Source organism: Mucor velutinosus (assembly GCF_035048745.1).
Source record: "Mucor velutinosus strain NIH1002 chromosome Unknown tig00000165, whole genome shotgun sequence".
Classification (NCBI taxonomy): Eukaryota; Fungi; Mucoromycota; class Mucoromycetes; order Mucorales; family Mucoraceae; genus Mucor; species Mucor velutinosus.
In genome coordinates, this window is record NW_027041913.1 from 1,922,264 (window position 1) to 1,943,578 (window position 21,315).

Genomic DNA, 21,315 nt, shown 5'->3' on the forward strand with positions numbered 1-21,315 from the left:
TAAAGGTAGTACGCACAATTAGAATGATGATGATTACGCCATTATTGCCTAAATATCTGATACCACGTTGCGTGAACTAGTTTATTCAATCAAACTTAATATAGTTATCTATATTGGCTTTCAAGTTGTATCATCCGAGAAGAAATGATGGGAAGATTTAGAAGTAGCCTGATTGATATAGGGATCTGCATTTACAATCAACACGTATTTTGTGGTTTTCAATAATGCATTGAAATTATATTGCTGGCCATACTGACCCTTCATATATGCAAAATGCCAGATTTGATCTCTTTTGCAGCATTTTTACGAGGCTCTATTATGAAACTCTTAGAATTGAAATTGCACGGACTGTCGTCGCTCTGTGTAGATAAAACCTCTGGTTTATAGTCAGGCGTCTTTTTCGATTTCTGTAGCGATAATGCAGAATAAACTTTACAGTTTTGGCTTCAACGCCTTTGGACAAACAAAAGAATCTGACGAAGCTATTATAAGATTTCCTTACTGTCATACACACACGAGCAGAGTCTTGTTCACTAGTTGGGAAACCACCATTGTCATTGATGGTAAAGAGATGACATCTGTCGCGCTTGGCAAAGTTAACACGACTGTATAGATGAAGGTGTGCTCCAATTTTGGGGGTTTCAACCGCCATGGTTATCTGCATTCAAGAAATTATGTCAGCAAAAGCGCAACATCATCAGTGTGTTTGGTGATCCTAACAGTATGATGGGGTTGATCGACGAACAGCACACTTTATCATATGTAACCGAGACATCAGAGCATATGGACTGCATGACACACATTGAACAAGCTGCCTATTGTCAAGGTCAGCGCGCCATCTTTGTGCTAAAGCAGGAGTCTGGGCAAGTGGAGCAACACAACATAAACACATTGAATTCTGAAAAACTTGATCTTCCTCCTGGCTGTAAGATAACAAAGATGAGCGCTGCCCACACGCACATCTTGCTTTTGACAGACTCTTTAGATGCACCTGTGCTCGCCTTTGGATCCAATCGCTTATCACAATGCGGCATAGATTACCAGCAGCAGGAGCTGAAAACACCCACAGCGATTGACTATTTCTGTGGACTAAGAGATGCAACCGACGTTGCTTGTGGTCCGTTCCATTCTGCTGTCATACTAGGAGGTGATGTATATACATTTGGTTGGTCCAAAGACGGAAGGTTAGGATGGGGATCCACAAAACAAGACGACGATATCATATCTTTGGCTGTGTTTTTGGACGTCAATGATCAACCTATAGAGATCAATGCAACCAAAATAGCGTGCGGATCAGCGCATACATTGGTATTAGATGGTAATTACAATGCAAGCATACGAAAAGCAACTGTATCTAAGAAATCTGTAGATCATGGCCATGTGTGGTCTTGCGGTAGTAATGCGTATGGACAGTTGGGACGCACACCACCAGCAAATCAACAATCCGACACTCATTTTCGCCGTTGTTCCACTGATACAGCCATGGATTGCTTTGCAGGACGATGGGCCTCTTTTATTTTGATATAATACATTTTCTTCTATTTAGTGTTGCTGATTAAACCAGTGATTCTACTCATTAATTCATCGTGGTTGGGATTGGCCTTTGCTTGATCTTGGTCATCTCTCACTCTGCCTATTGATTGCTTTCTTGTCAGGAACATTTCTGAAGTAGTCATTGTTTGGTGCTGATCATCCACGACGTCGTCAAATGCCAACATGAATGGCAAGCTTGCTGTTCCAGGTGGTGTCATGGTGAGGACCACCTTTGGCTTGCCCTCATCGTCAATGTGAGCACTCTCCACATAGAATGTACGCACTCTTCTATCGCCCAATTGACGCAATCCCAATGAATGACGCTTGGGCAAGTGAGCCACTACACCACCAACACCAACTGCATGGCCATGACGTCCTGCATTCAGAATACGGCCTTCGACAGAATAGGGCTCATCAGATGTGTAATCAGAATAAGTAGGACCCACGAGGCTATCTGTTTCAGCAAATGAAATATCCAAATATTCGTACACTTGATCAGGCACCAGATCCTTCTGCTTGAGCAACTGCTGGAATTCAGGCGCACGTTTGGCACATTGTTGTAGGAATCGTCTAAAGTCAACAGGGGTCATTTTGGCAATGTTGTAGGTTTGTTTATCAGAACGAGGTGCTGGTCTCTTGGACTCGGGGAAGTTCTCCTTCCATCGCTTTACAAACAACACTTTACCATTGCCTGATTGCCAAGGTGTTTGGTGTTCTGCTGTGTCCAAAGCTTCGATTGTAGCATAGCGAGTGCGAATAACAGTTGGTAAATTACGCTTTAATCCCCAATCACCAATTTGTTTGCGCTTCAAAGGTGTTGTGTAAACTTGGCTGATGGTGCGATCATAAGATGCGAGCCTCGAATTACGTAATAAGCTAGCAAATGTGTTGCTCATTGACTGATGGACTAAAGATATAGACGAAAACAAGGATTTTTTTCCATCGTCTCTCCCCTGCCGTGAATTTTTGTTTGTTTGAAGTCGGGGATCTCTTGCTCGTTCACCCAGTGGCTTATTGAAATTCTAGCTTTGTGTTGTCATGGCAATAGAGCACCTGTCAAATACAATTAGGCAATCAAAAGGATCTGCCATTATTTGGTTGGAATGGAAATGCATAGCATAAGGCTTATTAGGAATCCCATATTAATGGCTCAGACATTTCATGTCAAGGCGAGCAATGGCCAATTTCATCTTGACTGAGCAAAATCAGAGTAAAACGAGATTACACAAGAATTAGCTGGTGTTCATGTAGCAAGGCATTTGATTTCTATTAAAAGAAACGATAAGCTGATACATAGCATGTTGTATCTCTTTTTGCACTTTTTCCTACGCTTTCTAGCATCGCTTTTCTTTACTACTACTGCCTACTACCCCATATTAGTTTCAGTAACAGAAGGTTTTTAAGGTGGCGAATTGAATTAGAGACTTTTTTTCCCTGTATTGTTGCGATAAACAAATAAACAGAGAAGGATTCGCACCACAAACATTCTCTTTATACTCTTTTACAACAGTTTGATAGCACACTTTTTATTTATCCTTGATATCCTCCTCATTTTACCCTCCTTTCTTGCTATTTTATTTCTTCTTTCTATCACGCATCGCATTGCACTCTTTTTTCTCTCCTCAGTACCATATTCGAACGATAACAGATGGAAGAAAATCAACATAAATTGCGTATAGTACCACATCTTGATTCGAGCAGCGCACTTGTGTTTCCAATCATGGAGTTTACGCTGAACGGCTCAGCAGTTGTACATATTGGACGCTCCATTGCTGTTGAAAACAATAAAAGACCGCAACCACCATCAGCAAAGCAAATGACTTTTAGGAGTAAGGTTGTAAGCAGAACACACGCTGAGATATTTGTGCAAGGAAGCAAGGTACAGTTGGAAATGGCTTGTAGGTAGAGAGCATTGAGCTCATTGTATGTATGCATATAAAGGTCTATATCCGTGATTTGGAGTCTTCTTCAGGCACATTTCTCAATAGCAGACGACTGTGTGGCCCCAACCAAAGATCACAGCCATTTCAGCTCCATGACAATGATATAATTCAACTCGGCGTGGACTATCAAGGAGGAACCCAAGGTACTCAGAAGAACTGATGTCTTTATTTAGCGATATTGACACAATCCAACAACCATGTAGAGATTTACCGTGCTGTAAAGATGCGATTGGAACTGAACAAGAATCAACATCAGATTGAAAATATGAACCGATACAAGTAAGATTGAATGAGGGAGGGAGAGGGGAGAGGGGGTTTTCAGTGGTATTCAGACAAAAGATTCTTACGTGCACAGTTTGCAAACCTACAATTCTCTGCGCAATTTAGCCACACCACCCAACCATATTTCCACTCTTACCCAATCGATGGAACGGATCGAATTTGGCGCATTAGGCAACAGCAGCAGCAACAAGCAGGATCAAAAAGAAGAAAACGAAGAGGCAGATGAGGATATTCATGTGGATGAGTGCTGCATTTGCCTATTTGCCATTGCACCATTCCAGGCACTCTTTGTTGCACCTTGTTCTCACACATTCCATTACAAGTGTCTGCGTCCATTGTTGTTGAATCATCCCGGGTTTGTATGTCCATTGTGTAGAAATTATGCGGATTTGGATGCAAGTGTGTCTCTTGAAGTAGACGAAGTCAAATCAATGCTAAAGACAATGAAGAGAACAAACAAAGCTAGATCGCAAGACGAATGAACACATTAGTAGAGAGAGAGAGAGAGAGAGAGAGAGAGAGAGACCTTTATGTGATTGTAATGACCCGTTTCATCATTATTTATATTTTTACATAGTAAAGCTCAACATACCCTTTATTCATCCTATCATATTATCAATAGCATGTCATATTGAAACACACACCCATGATTACAAGATTGCCACTGATAACGTGAAATAAAATTGGCTACATGATAAACACACACACACACACACACACACACACACACACACACATTGGTTGCACAATCATGATGTTATACCATCATGTATATGCTTGATTGGGCATGCTACAAAAAGAAGTTATTATTCTTTTTGATCTACATATATCGGTAACAACATCATTTGTTTTATTGGTAATTACACAAAGAGCAAATATAAACGATACACTGTTGACTACCAAAGACGATAGCCAGGAGCTTTTTATTGACAGAAATAGAAATCCCTGCTTATTTCATGTTGAATTCTCTGTCTATATTCACAATTGTTGTCACTTGTCTACCTATATAACAGCAGTAATAGTGAAAAAGTGGTTTATTAAGATTAAGGAGCTTTTATATTTTTGCTTCTCCTTCATACTCCTTGAACAATATAATAGCTTAATAACAAACATCCATTATAGCGAATCACATGTAAAATAGCAATCATTGTGATAAACACGCAATGCCATATTAATACAAATTGTATGTGTATTCTGAATAATACAAACACTACAAGCTATATGGTAAATACAGGTGTTTTAGTTGGATTTTGTTAGCATGGTAGCACAGTTGCAAGAGGAGTCAGCTTCAGGAGATCGGAACAAGGAGTGAGGAGAGAAAGGGGTGGTGGTGGTGGTGGTGAAAGGTGGGGGGGGGGGGGAGGGATCAATGCTTTGGGGGGGCAAGGAGAGGATGAAAAAGATCATATAAATACATGCCATCTTTACGTTTGAGAATTTCTTTTTTCTTTCATCTTTCGATTTCACTTGTAAATACAAAACTCAACATGCCTTCATTAACATCGCGTTTATTCAACCACAACCAAAGCAACAAGCAACCACAAGAGACATCATGCTGTTCATGCGGATGTCACCATCATCACCACTCCAATAGCAACATTTCAGAAGAGACATCTACCATCATCCTGTCGCCTACAAGATGGTTCCCTCGTATACGCCGCAGATCTTCATCTACATCATCATGCACATCGTTCTTTGATGAAAACAGCACTAGCAGTGCCAACAGCAGTAGAAGAGCATCAGCAGAATACATACATGAGATTGAAGACAAACAAATTGATGAGTTTGAAGACTTGTACAGGCTGGCAGTAGATGAGGTATGTTGTACTATATCCCAATTGACAATGGTTCAATGACTAACAACATGTGCAGATGGCCTATGCTATTGAATCTCAAGGCTCCATTTACTACAGTGGCGATTTAATTACAACTACAGAGGCAGTGAACAATTGCTTAAACCGCTTCCAACAACTAATGCAGACATTACATTCAGACAGATCTTACAAATTTCAGCAAGAGTGGACTGATATTCTATTCGAGCTTCGATCGCGTCTAGATTCTCTGCCATTTGACTATTCAGAATGATGGAGTTCTCTGTATGAAATAAGCTTTTTATTTATTTATTTACACCATAAAACAAAATGATTCCCCCTATTACACAATATAAGCAAGCAAACAACAGCCTTTATCCTATGCAATACACATATTTATATATAACCGCAGCACACACACACTATACGCAGAAATATTTTCTATATCTAATTTTAACATTATTTATTTGAATATTCATTATACACATTATACCAAGTTTCTTCTCCTTATGAATACCTTTTTTTTTTTCATCTTTCTTTAATTACAAAATAAAATTACCTCTTATCGTTTCTGCTAATTCAGTAACACTGTGCCTGTTTATGTTTTTTCTTGTCTGAAACAAATGTTGTCAATCACATAAATTGATGAATTGAAACAAATCGTGTCCTGACTCATCGAAATATACTCATTTATCTCAAGATTCTCAACGCCTTGAAACATTCGGGTATTCTGTTTTAAGTAATCTGCTGTATAAAAGAACGATAGATCGGATATTCCGTATATAATGCGTCCAGTGACACAGGAGAGAAATGAGGGGGGGAGAGGAGATCATGGGAGTTGTTTCGCTCCAGATTGTGGGCTCACTTGTACATACGTCAAAAATCTGATAAATCAAAGGTCTATTTTCGCATAAATTTTAAAAATGTCTAGGCTGCTTCTCAGCATCTATATGGATAATCACTTCCTGGACGTGGCTGAAGTGATGCTTGATCGCTAATCTCACTTTTTGCTCGATATCGTGAGCTCTGGTGATGGATAAGTGAGGATTCAATTGAATAACAAGGTCCAGATGATGGAATGGACCAAATTTTCGACCGCGAATAGAGTAGAAATCCAGCAGGTCAGCTTCTTTGTTCTGTTAAAACATCCGTCAATCAATGCCCCCCCTAGAGCCAATTGCGCAATGTCATACCTTGACGGAGGCGACAATGGACTTGATTTCGTCCAGTTCAGTCTCGCTTATGCTTTTGTCGAGCAGTTCCCTTGTAGATTGTCGCATGATGTCTACCCCGCTCTTGAATATCATTCCTGAAACGACAATTCCTCCCAATGGATCAAAGATAGGCATTCCAGCATAAGATCCTCCTATTGCTACAAGGGCAACGAAACTAGAATAAGCATCTGACCGATGATGCCTATTGTTCACGTACATTTATGTTAATGTGTCAAGTTGATGCCCCTCGATTGATATTTATATACCATGCATTTGCAACTAGGACATCACTGCGCTCACTTTGACCCACTTTGAGAGCTATATAAGAAAGAGGAGAACAGAAACGTAGGGAGCAAAACAGTCAGTACAGGTAGCATACATTAAATGACTCTATTCAGCCACAATCATTTGCAGAACTTGATATATGCTTACTAATACGGTATAGCCACTCTTTAATGCCAACACTCGCTAATGCAAACCAAGCAGCATTGGGATCTAGTATATTCTGTTGTTGATTGGCATGACCGGATGCTGTTGTCACCGTTGATGCAACTGTAGCACTCATTGCTTGAGCTGCTTGGCTGTGATGATGGCTCCATATATCCAACAGCAGATCAAATGAATGCATACTAATACCGATACTCCCCGCCACTAGTATGGCCGAGACAGATAATGATCCTATCGTTTCATATTTGCCTATACCCGGATGATTGAGTCAAGTAGCGTATCACACCTTTATGCATAGCGTTACCATATCCGTATGGAAATGTGCTGTCTGGTACTTTCCTTGACATTTTGAACGTATACAATGTAACAAAATCACTCAGAAGATCTGATAAGTAATATTAGCTTACATTATTGTATTGTGCTACATGACATTTTACCACTGAACGAGTGAGATGCATCCGCCAATAGTGCTGCCGAGTTCATAAACCTATATATCATTGAATCAATCCTTCCCGTAGGAATAAAAAGTATCGCAACTTTAGCTTACCAGCCTGCAACCCCTTTTGATACTGTCAGTCCAACATTGGAGACAAATCCAATCCAAGTAACCTGCATCCCTTTTTTACCTGTACATGTATATCATTAGCGATGCATCAACTGATCTTGCCTCTACTATCTTACTGGAGTGCTTTAGCATTGAAGCAAAATCATCAGCATGTATATGGCTACTGTGAGGCTGTTCTGTGCCGATAAATCGACTTGTTTGGTGCTGAATCAAAGGGTATAGAGTTGGTCTACATACGTTGAATGCAGGTGCCATACAAGGCCGTCTTTTGGATAAGATAGCTGATCTTGCTTTGTAGCGTGCTGCTGAGCAATTGCCCTGAATACATGTTGATGACCTCCACATGAAGAACTAGCAGTAAAAGAGAGGTATATTTTTGTTTTGTTGTTTCGAATCTATTAATTATTTGAACAGTCCTTTTCTCCCCAGGTTTGCTGATTTTTTTTATCAGATCCTCCAGGTACAAATGTAGCCAATCGTGATTGATACTGTGCTTCCACTCTCAATTTACCGGATGTTTGAAAATTCCGCCCAGTTTTTTTGGCATTTGTGCCAAGTTAAATTGGAGGTGGCTAACGTACCAACAATATATTAAAGCTTATAAATGCGCATCCTGTCCAGCAGTACTGTAGCGCTTGCTTTGCCTGCTATTTTTTGTTTAGACTAACGTACCAACGGCTAATGTACCACAACAAATCGTCTCTACGTATTGGTAGACTTACAAACTTGTTGTATTGCACGTAACATATATACAAGAAGACGATGATGAATGACGACAATGCTATTTTCTGGTTCTTACTAGTAAGTATAAATTCGTCAATATAGGCTTTCAGTTTGAGCTGTAGTGTAATTTATTGATTTACATTACTGAAGAATAGTTGTAAATTTGTGCAGTCTAAAGAATGATTTTGAGCTTTACCAAAATCAATATGCCTCCTATTCAAATTAGAAGTTGCACAGGCTGCAGAACTGCCCTCCTAAAGAGTTTCAGCTATCCATCGAAGAGGTGGTTCACGCTGTGTAAATAAAAGCTGTAAAGCAAAACCATTACCAATTTTGACAGCTTTCAAGCCTTCATATCTTGACCTGTGGACCTTTCTGGGCCACTGGAATGACACCAAATTGTTGTATTTGAGTAATAGCAACTTCCTGACACAGTTGCTTAACGTTTTGAGACCAAAGAAAACATGGTCAGAAATCCACTGAAAACCATGAGGGGTACCTCATGGTTTTTCACGAGAAATAAACGATCGCTTTTTTCACCTTGAAAATAGAGACTTTTACTATGGTATACGAGCCTTTCAGCACTTCGGGTGGTTTCCTGACCTACGCTTCGCTTCGGTGGAAACCAACCTACGTTCAAACGGCTCGCGCTGCCGCGGGCCTTTGGCTAATATCCCAAAATTAATATAGCTAAAATGTTAGAAGAAGAACCCTGATTGTTGATTGATATATAATCACTAATCATATGAGTGTTTATGCTTCGGATGGTTCTCACCGAAGCGTAGCGAAGGTAGAAAACCAACCTGCGCAGCGGCAGCTCGTACTATAGATTGCTCTTGCGTATTTTATCAAAATACTGCTACTTTCATTTTGACCCTCCACTTACACATAGTAACCCTTCCTATTATCTGTGGATCTGATTCTTATGTGATGTTCTACATCCATATACACGTAGCTACTTCATATACGGGCAAGCAGCATACTGGTATTCCCACTTTTTAGTCCTTAGTGTCCCTAATACAGCAAAAAATGAGTGCATTTGAGCTGCATTTTCTTGCGTTCAAGGCCGTTTTAGATCGTCAGAATAGCCCCAAATGGTTGCTCTCATCTGGCAGTTACTTTCTGACACTTTTGCTCGACTTTTTGGGGACCAAAAAAACATGGTCAAAAATCGACCAAAAAGCATGAGGTATCCCTCATGGTTTTCATCGAAAATCAAACGATCGCATTTTTTATCTTGATAATGGAGACTTTTACTATGGTATATCTTGAATCAAAATGTTTCTATCAATCCAAAGCAACCTCTGAAATTATCTTTGTGGGACTTTGATATGTAAAATTTCGACATTTTGGCCATAAATCTCTTTTCATATTTTTACAAATCATTCAATAAGTGAATTCAAAACATCTATTTTACTTGGTACCATTGGAAGCGCCTTGAAAAGCACTCCAGGAAAGCTTAAAGAAACATAGGACGGTTATCATTTTTTTTACTTAGTCGAATCTGCAAAAATAGCTCGATCGAGTCCAAAATTATCAAAATATGTCCAATCTGGAACAGACTATGATTCTGGGTTTGAATTAATTTTGGCTGGTAGGGCCAGCTGGAAAACTCATGCCCTTTTCATAAGGCAATACAGTAGTAAATGCCCTTGAAGCGTATAGAAAGTAGGCGGCAGTTCATAGCACTATCTTTTATGATGCTATTTTATTGCCTTCTATATCGTTCATAATGATATTTTATTGCATTCTATATTTAATAACGTTAGTCTGGACATTGACGATGCATGGGTTGCATAAAATGTCTGCAGTAAGTAGTGAAATCTCTGAGGCTCCGAGCCGTCGTTCAAAGAAAACGTTGGTAGCATTGAGCAGAGGAAAGAGGGTAGAAATAATAGTGGTTTTTATTGATTGATTGTAAAATCATTATTCTCATATGAGCCAGGTCTGATAGATGCCTTGAAACTCAGGTTCCATATTAGGATTGTAAAGTGCAAAAGGACTGAACATTTATTATGTTATGATATGAGCCAGGTCTGATAGATGCCTTGAAACTCAGGTTCCATATTAGGATTGTAAAGTGCAAAAGGACTGAACATTTATTATGTTATGATATGAGCCAGGTCTGATAGATGCCTTGAAACTCAGGTTCCATATTAGGATTGTAAAGTGCAAAAGGACTGAACATTTATTATGTTATGATATGAGCCAGGTCTGATAGATGCCTTGAAACTCAGGTTCCATATTAGGATTGTAAAGTGCAAAAGGACTGAACATTTATTATGTTATGATTAATTCAAAACGTTTCTGTTGATCCAAAGCAACTTCTGAAACTACTTTTCTGAGGTTTTCATATGTGAAATATGGCTATTTTCGCCAAAAACTTCATTTCATATTTTACCAAATTGCTCAATATGTGGAATACATCCACTGTGATCTGCATTCCGACAGTTCATCCAGTTACCAGATTTAGATATAAACTGTATGTACACTGGATTAGATGTACGATATCGATTTATATTATAAGAAGATATGGACTTCAGATACGCTAGTACTATAAGATTCATACTATATAAGATATAGGCTATAGATGGCACCACGGACATAGATGGCGCTATAGACTTATACTTGTATTCCGACATTGACTACGGATGTTTACCATATCTGGATAGGCACCAAGATTAATGCAATATGAGCTTGTTGCTTCAGATGTGCACTTCATGATCCACGCTATAAGACACATGCTTATATCCGTGATACTAGCTACAGATACTTTATGTACTACAGACTTGTACTATATATGAGACATGCTATAGACGTGCATACGATATGCTATAGACATGCCATATATCCAGATACATGCTAAAGATGTATGCTCAGCGATATACACTCAGATATGTACTATTGATATAGACTAAGGAGACTGTACCTATTGGATACATGCTACTAGATCGATATTAATTATCCTTATAGAAAGGATAGATCAGGGTACTTCGGATGAGAGTCTAATTATTCATCCAGACAGAGCTAAATCATGATTAGCTTGCTGGAGTTGTCTTTTAGTATGATTAGACTTTAGATGATCTGAGTAGACTTATTTGTCAATCTAATTAATAGAACTTTTATCCATTGTTATAGTATATGAGAAGGATCATCTACCTGGCCAGTAGAGAGACTTCAGTTTACTTTACACCTGTCAGTTTGATAATAAAACATACCTTTATCAAGTTGACTTTACTGTTTTTTTTATTCTTTTTTTTTCGTGAATTTTAGTCTATCAAGCCTCAAATTCCACACACGCTACAAAGCGTTGTGGACGCTTTGAATAATCCTTTTATTTCAAATACAAAATGATTTTGAAGGAAAGATCAATAAAAGAGCAACTAGCGGCAATCCTTCGGTGCCTCAACCTCTGAGCCAATCAGATTGCGTAAAAACTCCGCTGACCCAAAAAAAATTTTGCGAGGGTTTCCCCCTGTTTTGATGTGAGGCAAAATTTTAAGCTCCGCTATATAGTAATATAGCTGTTACTATCATCAAATTTCCCTCAGGTGCTAGAGCATGCCTTACTTACATCACCTAGCTTTAAGTTCTGGCATTGAGACCCTCAATCATCACTAAAGTAAGTAGCGATAACCAAGTGGAGGCGGCCTATCTACCTCCTAGCCTCGGATAAAGTCTTGTTGAGCTTCAGGGATAGGCACATCCACACAACGTAAAAAAGGTATGCTTCAAAGAAACATAAGAATAATAAAAGAAAGAAGAAAAGAACATAATACTATAAGAGTATAGTAGTATGTAAGTAAAAAAAAAAGAAATGCTCACACGAAGCGAGTCAAAGAAAAGCATAACAAACACAACATCAAAGATGTTCTAAAAAGCTCGTTGCTGTTGCAAGAAAAATGCATGCTACACGAGCAGCGCGCATGGTAGTAATAGTCAGATGTAAAGCAACATGACACAAATACGCACAACTGCAAAAGCAACAGTGGTATTATAAGTTTACGATACAACATAATGACTAATGTTGTTTCCTGTAAAGCTACAGAGGAAACACTACCAAGAAAAGAAAAAGAAGAAAGCGCAACAAGGCAAACATCATGAATGCATTATCACGAGAAAGGAAGCAATAATACAAGCGTCCAAAGAAGTTTTATATCATTGCGACCAGAAGAAAGAAGATACTTACCACTTACCACAGCCACAGATAAACCAGAAGAGTATAGGCAATCACCGGAGGCAGACCAAAGAACGAGGAGCATGCACCAAATACAGCAGACCAGAAAAGACCAGATTAGCAGGAGCTGCAGCAGCAATACCAGCACCATAGAAAAACTATAGAACGAACGTTATCAGCAAAGAACAGACAAAGACCAAAGCAGTTATTTACTGCTTATCACCACCAGAGATAGACCAGAAAAGTATAGGTAATCACCAGAGATAGACCAGAGAACAAGCATACTACAACAAATAGAGTAGACTAGGAAAGACCGGATTAGCAGCAGCAGCGGCAGCAACACCAGCACCATAGAAGAACCAAAGAACGAACAACACCAGAGACCAGCCAAAGACCGAAGAAGCAGGCAGCAGAGATGGCAGAGAAGTAATGGCAGCAGCACTCACTCAAACAAGCAAAAAATTACTAAAACATAATAAACAAACTCAATTAATGTTAGTTTTATGTCTTTCAGTGCTCGTTATCGAATGGTACCTAATATATTCCACTTCAAAGAAGCAGTATCAAGTTCTTCCAACAGTACAAGACAGAGTTATCGGATGCTACAGTGTTATTATCAATCAAACGGTGTCCAAAACCACCATGGTTTGATACTAAAACGCGTTTTGCAAAAGGGTAAAAAAACGAGGGCATGGAAAAATGAGAGGGCACCCTATTCGACGTCACGACCAGTAGAGTTAATCTCAGTCTTGTACCGTAGCAGCCATAATTGCGGCAATTTAATTTGACATTGTGCAGTGGTATCTTCGTGTTCAAACTTGGCTTGATCTCACACCCTTTAAACGTTTTTGCTAAATTTGACTATGAAAACTGTCGTTGTCTAACCCAACTTTCTAATACATCTCTAGAGGATTAAAGAAGCAGCATCGAATGATGCTGATTACTTTTAGCTTTCAGACCTAAAACAATGAGCAATTTCCAAAAATATGAAAACAGGTTTTCTGAGAATATGTCAAAATTTAGCATATGAAAGTCTCATGGAAAGAGGTTCCAATGTTGCATTTAATTTTTACGATCAATTTGATCTAATACCTATCATAGGAAAAGTCTTCACTTTTGACGTGAAAAACGCGATCGTTTGATTTTCAAGAATTTTCCCTTGCTAATACTCATGGAAAAACGATGATATTCATAAGTTTGCAACGTCCCAAAAAAATTGAGATAAAGCATTAGGGAGTAAGACGTAGCCAAGAGGAGGCGTGTGGTTCTATTCCAAGCGCTTAAAGCGCTTTGTGGCATGAGTTATTCGTACTTGGAAATGGCTAGATTTGCACAAAATTCAGCCAAAAACGACGGCGTAGTGGGTTGCGTTACCAGAAGAGTAAGTTACAGTTCTGTCTGATGACCCAGATGCTCTGTATTGTACATTATGAAATCTCTAGTATCAGCCTAAGGCATGGAAACGCTGTCCGCCCTTCGTGGTGAGATGCACATTATGGCTTAAAACCTTTGCCAAACAACCACAATGTTAAGCACAGAGAACAAAAGGATTATTATTTGTAGCTTATAAAAAATATTCGATATTATAAAAACAAGAAAAGACTTATTTGAATAATAAGATCAGACACAAAAACTAAAGATTTATTGATGAAGACAAGAGTTATTCTATTTATACTAAGTTCTGAATGCCAAAGTAGAAATTTATCTTGTACAACGTTTTTCACATCTGGTGAACCTCAGCATTTAGATAGCTGAGATGCACTTCAATTATCATAGCTTGTCCATGTTGTTGTACAACGCAGACATATCTACCCATCAAGAATACCTTAATCTTTATAGACAGTTGTAGCCATTCTGGCACAGTAACGCTATTGCTCGTAGCCGCTCGAAGTTAACAAGCTTCTATATGAAGCTCATTACTCAAAACTTGTTGAAATACGCAGCACTCCTGTGGCATTTTGCCGAAAAATCTTAATAAAGGAAGGTATAACCAAGTTTTCACTAAGTACAGCGTTTGCCAACATGTAATCCATTAGTCTAATACTTTTAATCACTTGCAGTTATAACGGCTTTCAATAGTAGCTTTCACTGTGACTCAAAAAGATCTGAATATTGCTGAATATTTCTGAATCCATTTTTCGGAAAACTACCACTTTACGAAAAATTTGAGGAAATTTTTCTGAATGGCATTCAGAGAAATTCGGAAAAGTGCTCACTTAATTCAGAAAAATTCAGAGAAATTCATTCTGGGAAATTCAGAAAAATTCATGTAGTTTAGGGTGGTTTGCAAAATATTCGTAAAAAAATAAATCAGAAATATAATAGCATTTAGTGCTATTATAATAGAAACCATTGTTTATTTCTTGACATATAATAATTGCGCTACTACTACAGAGAAACATGATGATATTACATTACGGGCAGTAACAACAAAGCGTAGCCTGATGTGTCATTTCTAAACCGGATCTCCAAATGCGTATGAGCAATTAGTTAAAGCACAGATCACATCAGATCATAAACTTTGACATGAAACAGGATTCAGTTACGATCCGAATAATGGCATGTTCAGGATAATAGATTGGATCTATTATCCTATCACCCAAATCAACCCATCTAATACCTTATCCTCACATCAAATCCCTCAATTCGAATAGTACATAAACCCTCTTATTTCCAATGTAATAAACGATATTCTTTACCTGATTAATTTCATACTCTTTTTATAAATAATTTATTTCTGATAAATCATTTTTTAATCTGTATTCAACAAATCTCGTTTATTACAACTCTATCTACTCTGGATCTCTTATTGCTGTCAAGTCTTACTTACTATGTCACCCAAGAAATCCAACCATAAGGTCATCAATCAAGAAGCTTCTGGTGTAACTGCTACTACTGGTGAGGCTACTGTTGCCACTGCTGGTCCAACGTCCACTGATAAAGCTCTCACTGCTGGTCCAACGTCCACTGATCAAGCTCTCACTGCTGCCAATCTGGTTGTTTCTGCTGCTCCTGTTGGTACTGATGCTCAAGGCTCAGCTGCTGCCACTCTGATGGAGATTGATGATCCTATCGTCACTACTAGTCAAGATGCAATCAATGGTGATTCATCTGCTAGTTCTTCCAGCGTTGGTAATATCCATGGGGATATACCTAGAACGTCTGTTTCAACCGATGCTACCAATGGTGATGCATCTGGTAATTTTGCTGTACTTGCTGAGGTTCATGGGAGTCAAGCAAGCAGTGTCAGGGCTAGTAGTAACATTCATGGGAATACTGCTGCTTCTGTAGGTGATGCGAACGTTGACAATGCATCTGCCACCTTTTATCATATTCCAGTACCTCAAGGTAACTACAATATTGAAAATGTTAGTAGAGGGAATAATGATGTACTTACCAATCATGTGGATATAGGATTTGCCACCCCAATCTCAAGTGATGAAAGATTGACCTTGATGAATGAAATTGAACGGCTGAGGCTGATGGTATTCAAAACAACTATTCAAAGCATTGGATGCCCACAAGGATCAATCATACCTGCAAATCTTGGTGTCTTGCGCAATCAACTTGAGATGGCTGAACGCACCTATGAACTGGTATTTGGCAAGACAGAGAGTACCTTGGTACCAAATGAAACACCCTACTTCCAATGGCGTGGACACTTCTTCAACAAGCGTAGGGCTGTATTCGCAACACCAAATGATTGTCTTGATCATTTCGAACTGGTTTTGCAAGCTCATCGTCTATCAATCCATGACAATTGGGAAAGAATTGTGCCAGCCAAATTGTCAACTGGAATGGCTCGTTGGTATACAAGCATGGTTGCTAAACAAGGTCGCTTAACTTGGTCCAAATTCCGTACAGCAGTCATCAACAAGTATGGTCGATCAAGCATTGATATGAGAGATGAAGCAAGAGAGCAGCTGGAACGACTAGTGTATCAACAGGGAGAGGCGTTCAATCAATTTGTTGACAAGTTCCAACAATTGCGCAATCAGGCTGAAATCCAGGATGAGGATTGTATCGTTCGCTACTTGATCAAGGCCCTTCCAGAGGAATTGGCGAACTACACCAAGTTCTCCCTCAACACCAATTCTGACAAGGAGGAGATCACTGTGGATTTGGCGGTCAACAAGATCACGGCTATTTACAACGCACTCTTTAAGGACAAGTGGGAAAGAGAACGAGAGAAAGCAACCTCAGTAACATCCTCAGCCTCAATTTTAATTAACAATAGTGGCACCAAGGTCACCAGTCACTCAACCAAACGATGTATTTACCATCCCAATGCCCACAATCATCGTACCAAGGACTGCAAGGCATCAGACAACATGAAAAAACGTATTGATGCTGCACAAAGAAAGTTTGGTGAGGTCAACACTCGTATATGTCACGATTGCAAGGAACCAGGATGGACTCCAGCGCATAGAGCTGTTTGCAAGATGAAAAACAATCAACCAAGATTTCGAAACAAGGTTGTCAAAAAGACGATCGTCCCTGTGCCCAATCAGCAGGCTGATTACAACTCTGATGACAATATGGATACGGATACGGAATCCGACGAGCAGAACATGACCTTCGCAGCCATGAACATTAAAGATTGTGAGTATCAATACATGAATGAACCACCTCGCAATTTACTAAACAAAAACTCTGTTATTTTGCCAATTACTTTAGAGAACAACGACATCAAGGTACGAACCTACTTTCTTCTGGACACAGGCTCCTCATTTAGTTGTATCTCCCCCAAGTTAGCCAAAATATTAGAAGTGAAAATAAATAAAGACATTAAAGGCACCATTAAAACTTGTAAAAAAGACACTGTAATTGATAGAATTGGTTCTACAGAAGAGGACATTAAGATTATATATAATTCTCGCCAATGTTACTCTAAATTGGAGATTTTTGATATCTTTAGTGACATTGATGTAGTAATTGGTATGGATTTGATCATGCAAATTGGTATTACAATCTCCAACATGGCTATGGATTGGGATGATGATAATAACCCTGAGATTCCCGCAATTGATCCAAATCCCTACACTCCGAATGATTCTCCTTATGGTACAGAGGCAGAGAGAGCTCATTTCACGAAAGAAATTGAACCGTACATTAAGGCTAACAAAAACATTGATCCAAAAGCATATTGCAATATACCAGGTAGTACCCTAGAGTTGCATATATTGAAACATCATGAGAATAAAATGTATAAACCTCAATGGCCTCTGGAAGAAAAGTTTTTACCAGCTATTAAGGAACAAATGGCCACATGGATTAGGAATGGTGTCATTCAACCAGCACCACCTGGAACGCCATACAATTCACCTATATTTTGTGTACGTAAAAATACTAGCACTGGTGAGTATGCTCCTGGTGTTTATAGAGTAGTTGTGGATTGCAGAGCTGTCAATGCTGCATTAGATCCAGACAAATCAGATCGATTCCCACTACCTTTGATTAGCACATTACATAGAAAGATGTCAGAACACGCTATATTTTCGGTGTTGGATCTTTCACAATGTTTCCATAGTTTTAGGCTAGAAAGCGCATCTCGCAAATATGTTTCATTTATTGATCCAACAACTGGCCTGCAATGGAGCTTCAGGAACTGCCCCATGGGATTATTACCAATTAGCTCGTTTGTGCAAAGGCATCTGACTAATTTGTTCTCTGATCTAAGCTCTGTCACCACCAATTTCATAGACGATATCACGGTGCACACAGAAGCAGACATGGAAACATATTTAAAATACGTCAAAATAGTTATTGATCGTTTAACAAAGGCTAATCTCAAGATAAATCATGCAAAGACTCATTTTGCTCAGCGTAGCATCAATATATTAGGCTTTTGCCTATCCGAGAAGGGGTTGGCCCTTGATTCTCGTAAAGTAAGCAATGTTTTGGATTGGGATCCAAAGGTCGCTAATAGTAAAGAACTTCAATCTCGGTTAGGATTGATTAATTACTTTAGAGGCAATCTACCTCGTTTGTCTACCTTAACCGCACCATTGGATGCTATTAAAAATGCTCCAGATATTGACAAGGTATGGACAGAGGATCATACGATTGCCATGACCAACATTCAACAATTGCTTGTTAGTAGCCCTATTATTTCAGCACCTAATTTAGCCTATCCATTTTGTCTTGTCACTGATGCTAGTGCTTATGGCATTGGTGCCTGTCTATATCAAGTTATCAAGAAGCGTATTTACTATAATGGCTTCATTGCCCGTAAATTATCAGCTAGTGAGCAACGCTATGGATCATCCAAGCGCGAGCTTTTAGCAGTAGTTTATGCTTTCAATAAGTTTCGCCAATGGTTATGGGGTGAAAAGTTTCATTTATTCTTGGATAATCGTGGTCTATTGTACCTACATTCTCAAGAGAAACTTACTCGCATGATCGAGAACTTTTATGATACAATTTTTGAATTTCACTTTGATATCACATATTGTATGGGTATGGACAATATTCTAGCTGATCGACTTTCTCGCATCTTTGTACCTGGGACAAAGAAGCTGGAGGGGTGTGGTTCTCTCGCTAGAAGAGCTACTGTTATTAAACGGACATTGGATCCAATCGAGTCTACAAATAATAAAAACCTTCACGAAGCTAAGAAGCAAAAGAAGGGTAGTAAATCAAAGGACATTATTCTACATCCTATCAATCAGAGTACTCAGGGTACCGAAATCAATGACATGGAGAATAATGTTAATAAGGAAAATACAAACAGTAATACAGTAAGCAGTGCACTCACAGAAACTGCAAATTCTGACAGCAAGGACAATAGAGAATTGTTCATTTATGCATCACATTTGGATATTTATGAAGTACCTAAAAGTGAGGCACAAAAGCAAGAACTATTAGAAAAATCTCACCTATTAGGACACTATGGGATTACTGCTATGGAGCAGGTTATACATGAGGATTACCAAATGCATTGGAAGGGGCTCAGAAAAGACATTGAACGATATGTCAAGAACTGTAGCAAATGCAGGGTATTTAACATAGGAAGACATGTATATCATCCACCAAAGAATCATACTGCGGATTCTGTTGGAGATCATTGGGTTTTTGACCTAGGCACATTTGATGTTACTACTCCTAGGGGTAACAACTTTATCTTGGTAGCAATGGATTTATTCTCAAGATTCATTGTGTTACGGGCTTTACCAAACAAAACTGCAACAACAGTTGCTAAAGAAATTGTCTCTATTTTTAGTCTTTTTGGTTACCCAAAAATCCTTTCTCATGATAATGGTAAGGAGTTTAGTTCTCAATTACTGGAGAGCATTGCTGCCAATGCACAGATAGAGCAAAGGCTTTCACTTCCGTGGTGCCCTTTAGGCAACAGCGCTTGTGAAGCCGCGGTCAAAAGCTCAAAGGCGATCATCATTAAAATGCTGGATGGGTGTGCCGAAAATTGGGATTTATATCTTGATGGCACAGCCTATAGCTTAAATTTACATAAATCAAGGTTACACGGTATGAAACCTTTTGTCGTCATGTTTGCCAGACTACCTAATGAATTAAAAGACTATTCTGAGGTCGAAATAAGTCTTCCAGAACAAACATTGAATGCCAAGGCCTTGAAAGACAAGATCAAGAGAATTGACAAGATTCTTGTACCTGCAATCAAGGAGCAGATTGTCAAAACACAGAAAGCTGACAATGCTTATTTTATGAAGCGGCATAAAATCCTAAAGAACCCATTCCCCATAGGAGCTTCAGTCATGATTAAGAATGTAGAAAGCAAGAACAGCAAAACTGACCCTAAATACGAGGGCGTGTTCTATATTCATGGTTATACAAAGAATGGCAGTTACATTCTAAAAGATGAAACCGATACATTCTTATCAAGAGATGTTCCTACATCTCACATTAAATTGATCAACGAGAATCCACCTCCTCCAGAACCTGCTGATAAACGTTATGAAGTTGAAGCTATCCTCAAACATAAGGGTAAAGCGCCTAACTATCAATATCTCGTTACTTGGAAGGATTACGATTCTAGTTATGATTCATGGGAAACCCCAGAGTTGTTTGATTCAAAGAAACCTATTGAACAATATTGGGCAAGAGTAGGAGCACCTGAAAAGAGCTCTGGTAAGAAGCAAAGAGCACCTAAATCAATCAACAAAAGAAAGATTGCAACGCGTGAAGAGAGATCTACAAAGAGACATGCGCGGTTGATTGAGAACAGACGACCATCATCGTTATAGATGTTTGTAAATAGATTCTGCCCTTTTCCCTTGTAAAGTACATTGGTATTTTTCCAATTGGCATATTTGGTTTTCAATGTATAGAGGTTTTTACTGGCGAATCAATGATTCCATCATGCAGCAAATTTATATCAATGCTTCAGGAACATACACTTTATTTTTTCTTTTTTCTTTTCTTTTTTTTTCACGGTTTATCACTTACATCACAAGCACTGATCAAGAGGTGCTATCTTATGGTTTCGCTATCGACTTAGGGTCTCCAAGCTGGTGTGGGGTAATGATGTGTCATTTCTAAACCGGATCTCCAAATGCGTATGAGCAATTAGTTAAAGCACAGATCACATCAGATCATAAACTTTGACATGAAACAGGATTCAGTTACGATCCGAATAATGGCA

At 38.9% G+C, this 21,315-nt stretch overlaps 6 protein-coding genes across 6 annotated transcripts; 4 read left to right on the forward strand and 2 right to left on the reverse strand.

Moving 5' to 3' along the window:
- Nucleotides 1-418: 418 nt before the first annotated feature.
- Nucleotides 419-1,527, forward strand: DOA4_1 (ubiquitin-specific protease doa4; the record flags this gene model as incomplete). Its single annotated transcript, XM_064822958.1, has 3 exons — nucleotides 419-563; nucleotides 614-1,318; nucleotides 1,370-1,527. 3 exons carry the CDS (start codon nucleotides 419-421, stop codon nucleotides 1,525-1,527), a joined length of 1,008 nt encoding a protein of 335 aa, XP_064679558.1.
- Nucleotides 1,528-1,538: 11 nt separating this feature from the next.
- On the reverse strand, nucleotides 1,539-2,429 carry ATC70_003603 (uncharacterized protein; the record flags this gene model as incomplete). The annotated part of the gene is made up of 1 exon (XM_064822959.1): nucleotides 1,539-2,429. The coding sequence occupies one exon, from the start codon at nucleotides 2,427-2,429 to the stop codon at nucleotides 1,539-1,541; it is 891 nt and encodes a 296-aa protein (XP_064679559.1).
- Nucleotides 2,430-3,181: 752 nt separating this feature from the next.
- On the forward strand, nucleotides 3,182-4,240 carry ATC70_003604 (uncharacterized protein; the record flags this gene model as incomplete). Its single annotated transcript, XM_064822960.1, has 4 exons — nucleotides 3,182-3,412; nucleotides 3,475-3,619; nucleotides 3,680-3,755; nucleotides 3,832-4,240. The coding sequence occupies 4 exons, from the start codon at nucleotides 3,182-3,184 to the stop codon at nucleotides 4,238-4,240; spliced, it is 861 nt and encodes a 286-aa protein (XP_064679560.1).
- A 1,005-nt stretch (nucleotides 4,241-5,245) lies between these two features.
- ATC70_003605 (uncharacterized protein) lies at nucleotides 5,246-5,843 on the forward strand (the record flags this gene model as incomplete). Its single annotated transcript, XM_064822961.1, has 2 exons — nucleotides 5,246-5,575; nucleotides 5,631-5,843. 2 exons carry the CDS (start codon nucleotides 5,246-5,248, stop codon nucleotides 5,841-5,843), a joined length of 543 nt encoding a protein of 180 aa, XP_064679561.1.
- A 643-nt stretch (nucleotides 5,844-6,486) lies between these two features.
- ATC70_003606 (uncharacterized protein) lies at nucleotides 6,487-8,123 on the reverse strand (the record flags this gene model as incomplete). The annotated part of the gene is made up of 9 exons (XM_064822962.1): nucleotides 6,487-6,705; nucleotides 6,763-6,985; nucleotides 7,050-7,101; nucleotides 7,216-7,479; nucleotides 7,535-7,615; nucleotides 7,668-7,717; nucleotides 7,778-7,856; nucleotides 7,912-7,971; nucleotides 8,033-8,123. 9 exons carry the CDS (start codon nucleotides 8,121-8,123, stop codon nucleotides 6,487-6,489), a joined length of 1,119 nt encoding a protein of 372 aa, XP_064679562.1.
- Nucleotides 8,124-15,526: 7,403 nt separating this feature from the next.
- ATC70_003607 (uncharacterized protein) lies at nucleotides 15,527-20,917 on the forward strand (the record flags this gene model as incomplete). The annotated part of the gene is made up of 2 exons (XM_064822963.1): nucleotides 15,527-16,043; nucleotides 16,110-20,917. The coding sequence occupies 2 exons, from the start codon at nucleotides 15,527-15,529 to the stop codon at nucleotides 20,915-20,917; spliced, it is 5,325 nt and encodes a 1,774-aa protein (XP_064679563.1).
- Nucleotides 20,918-21,315: the final 398 nt, after the last annotated feature.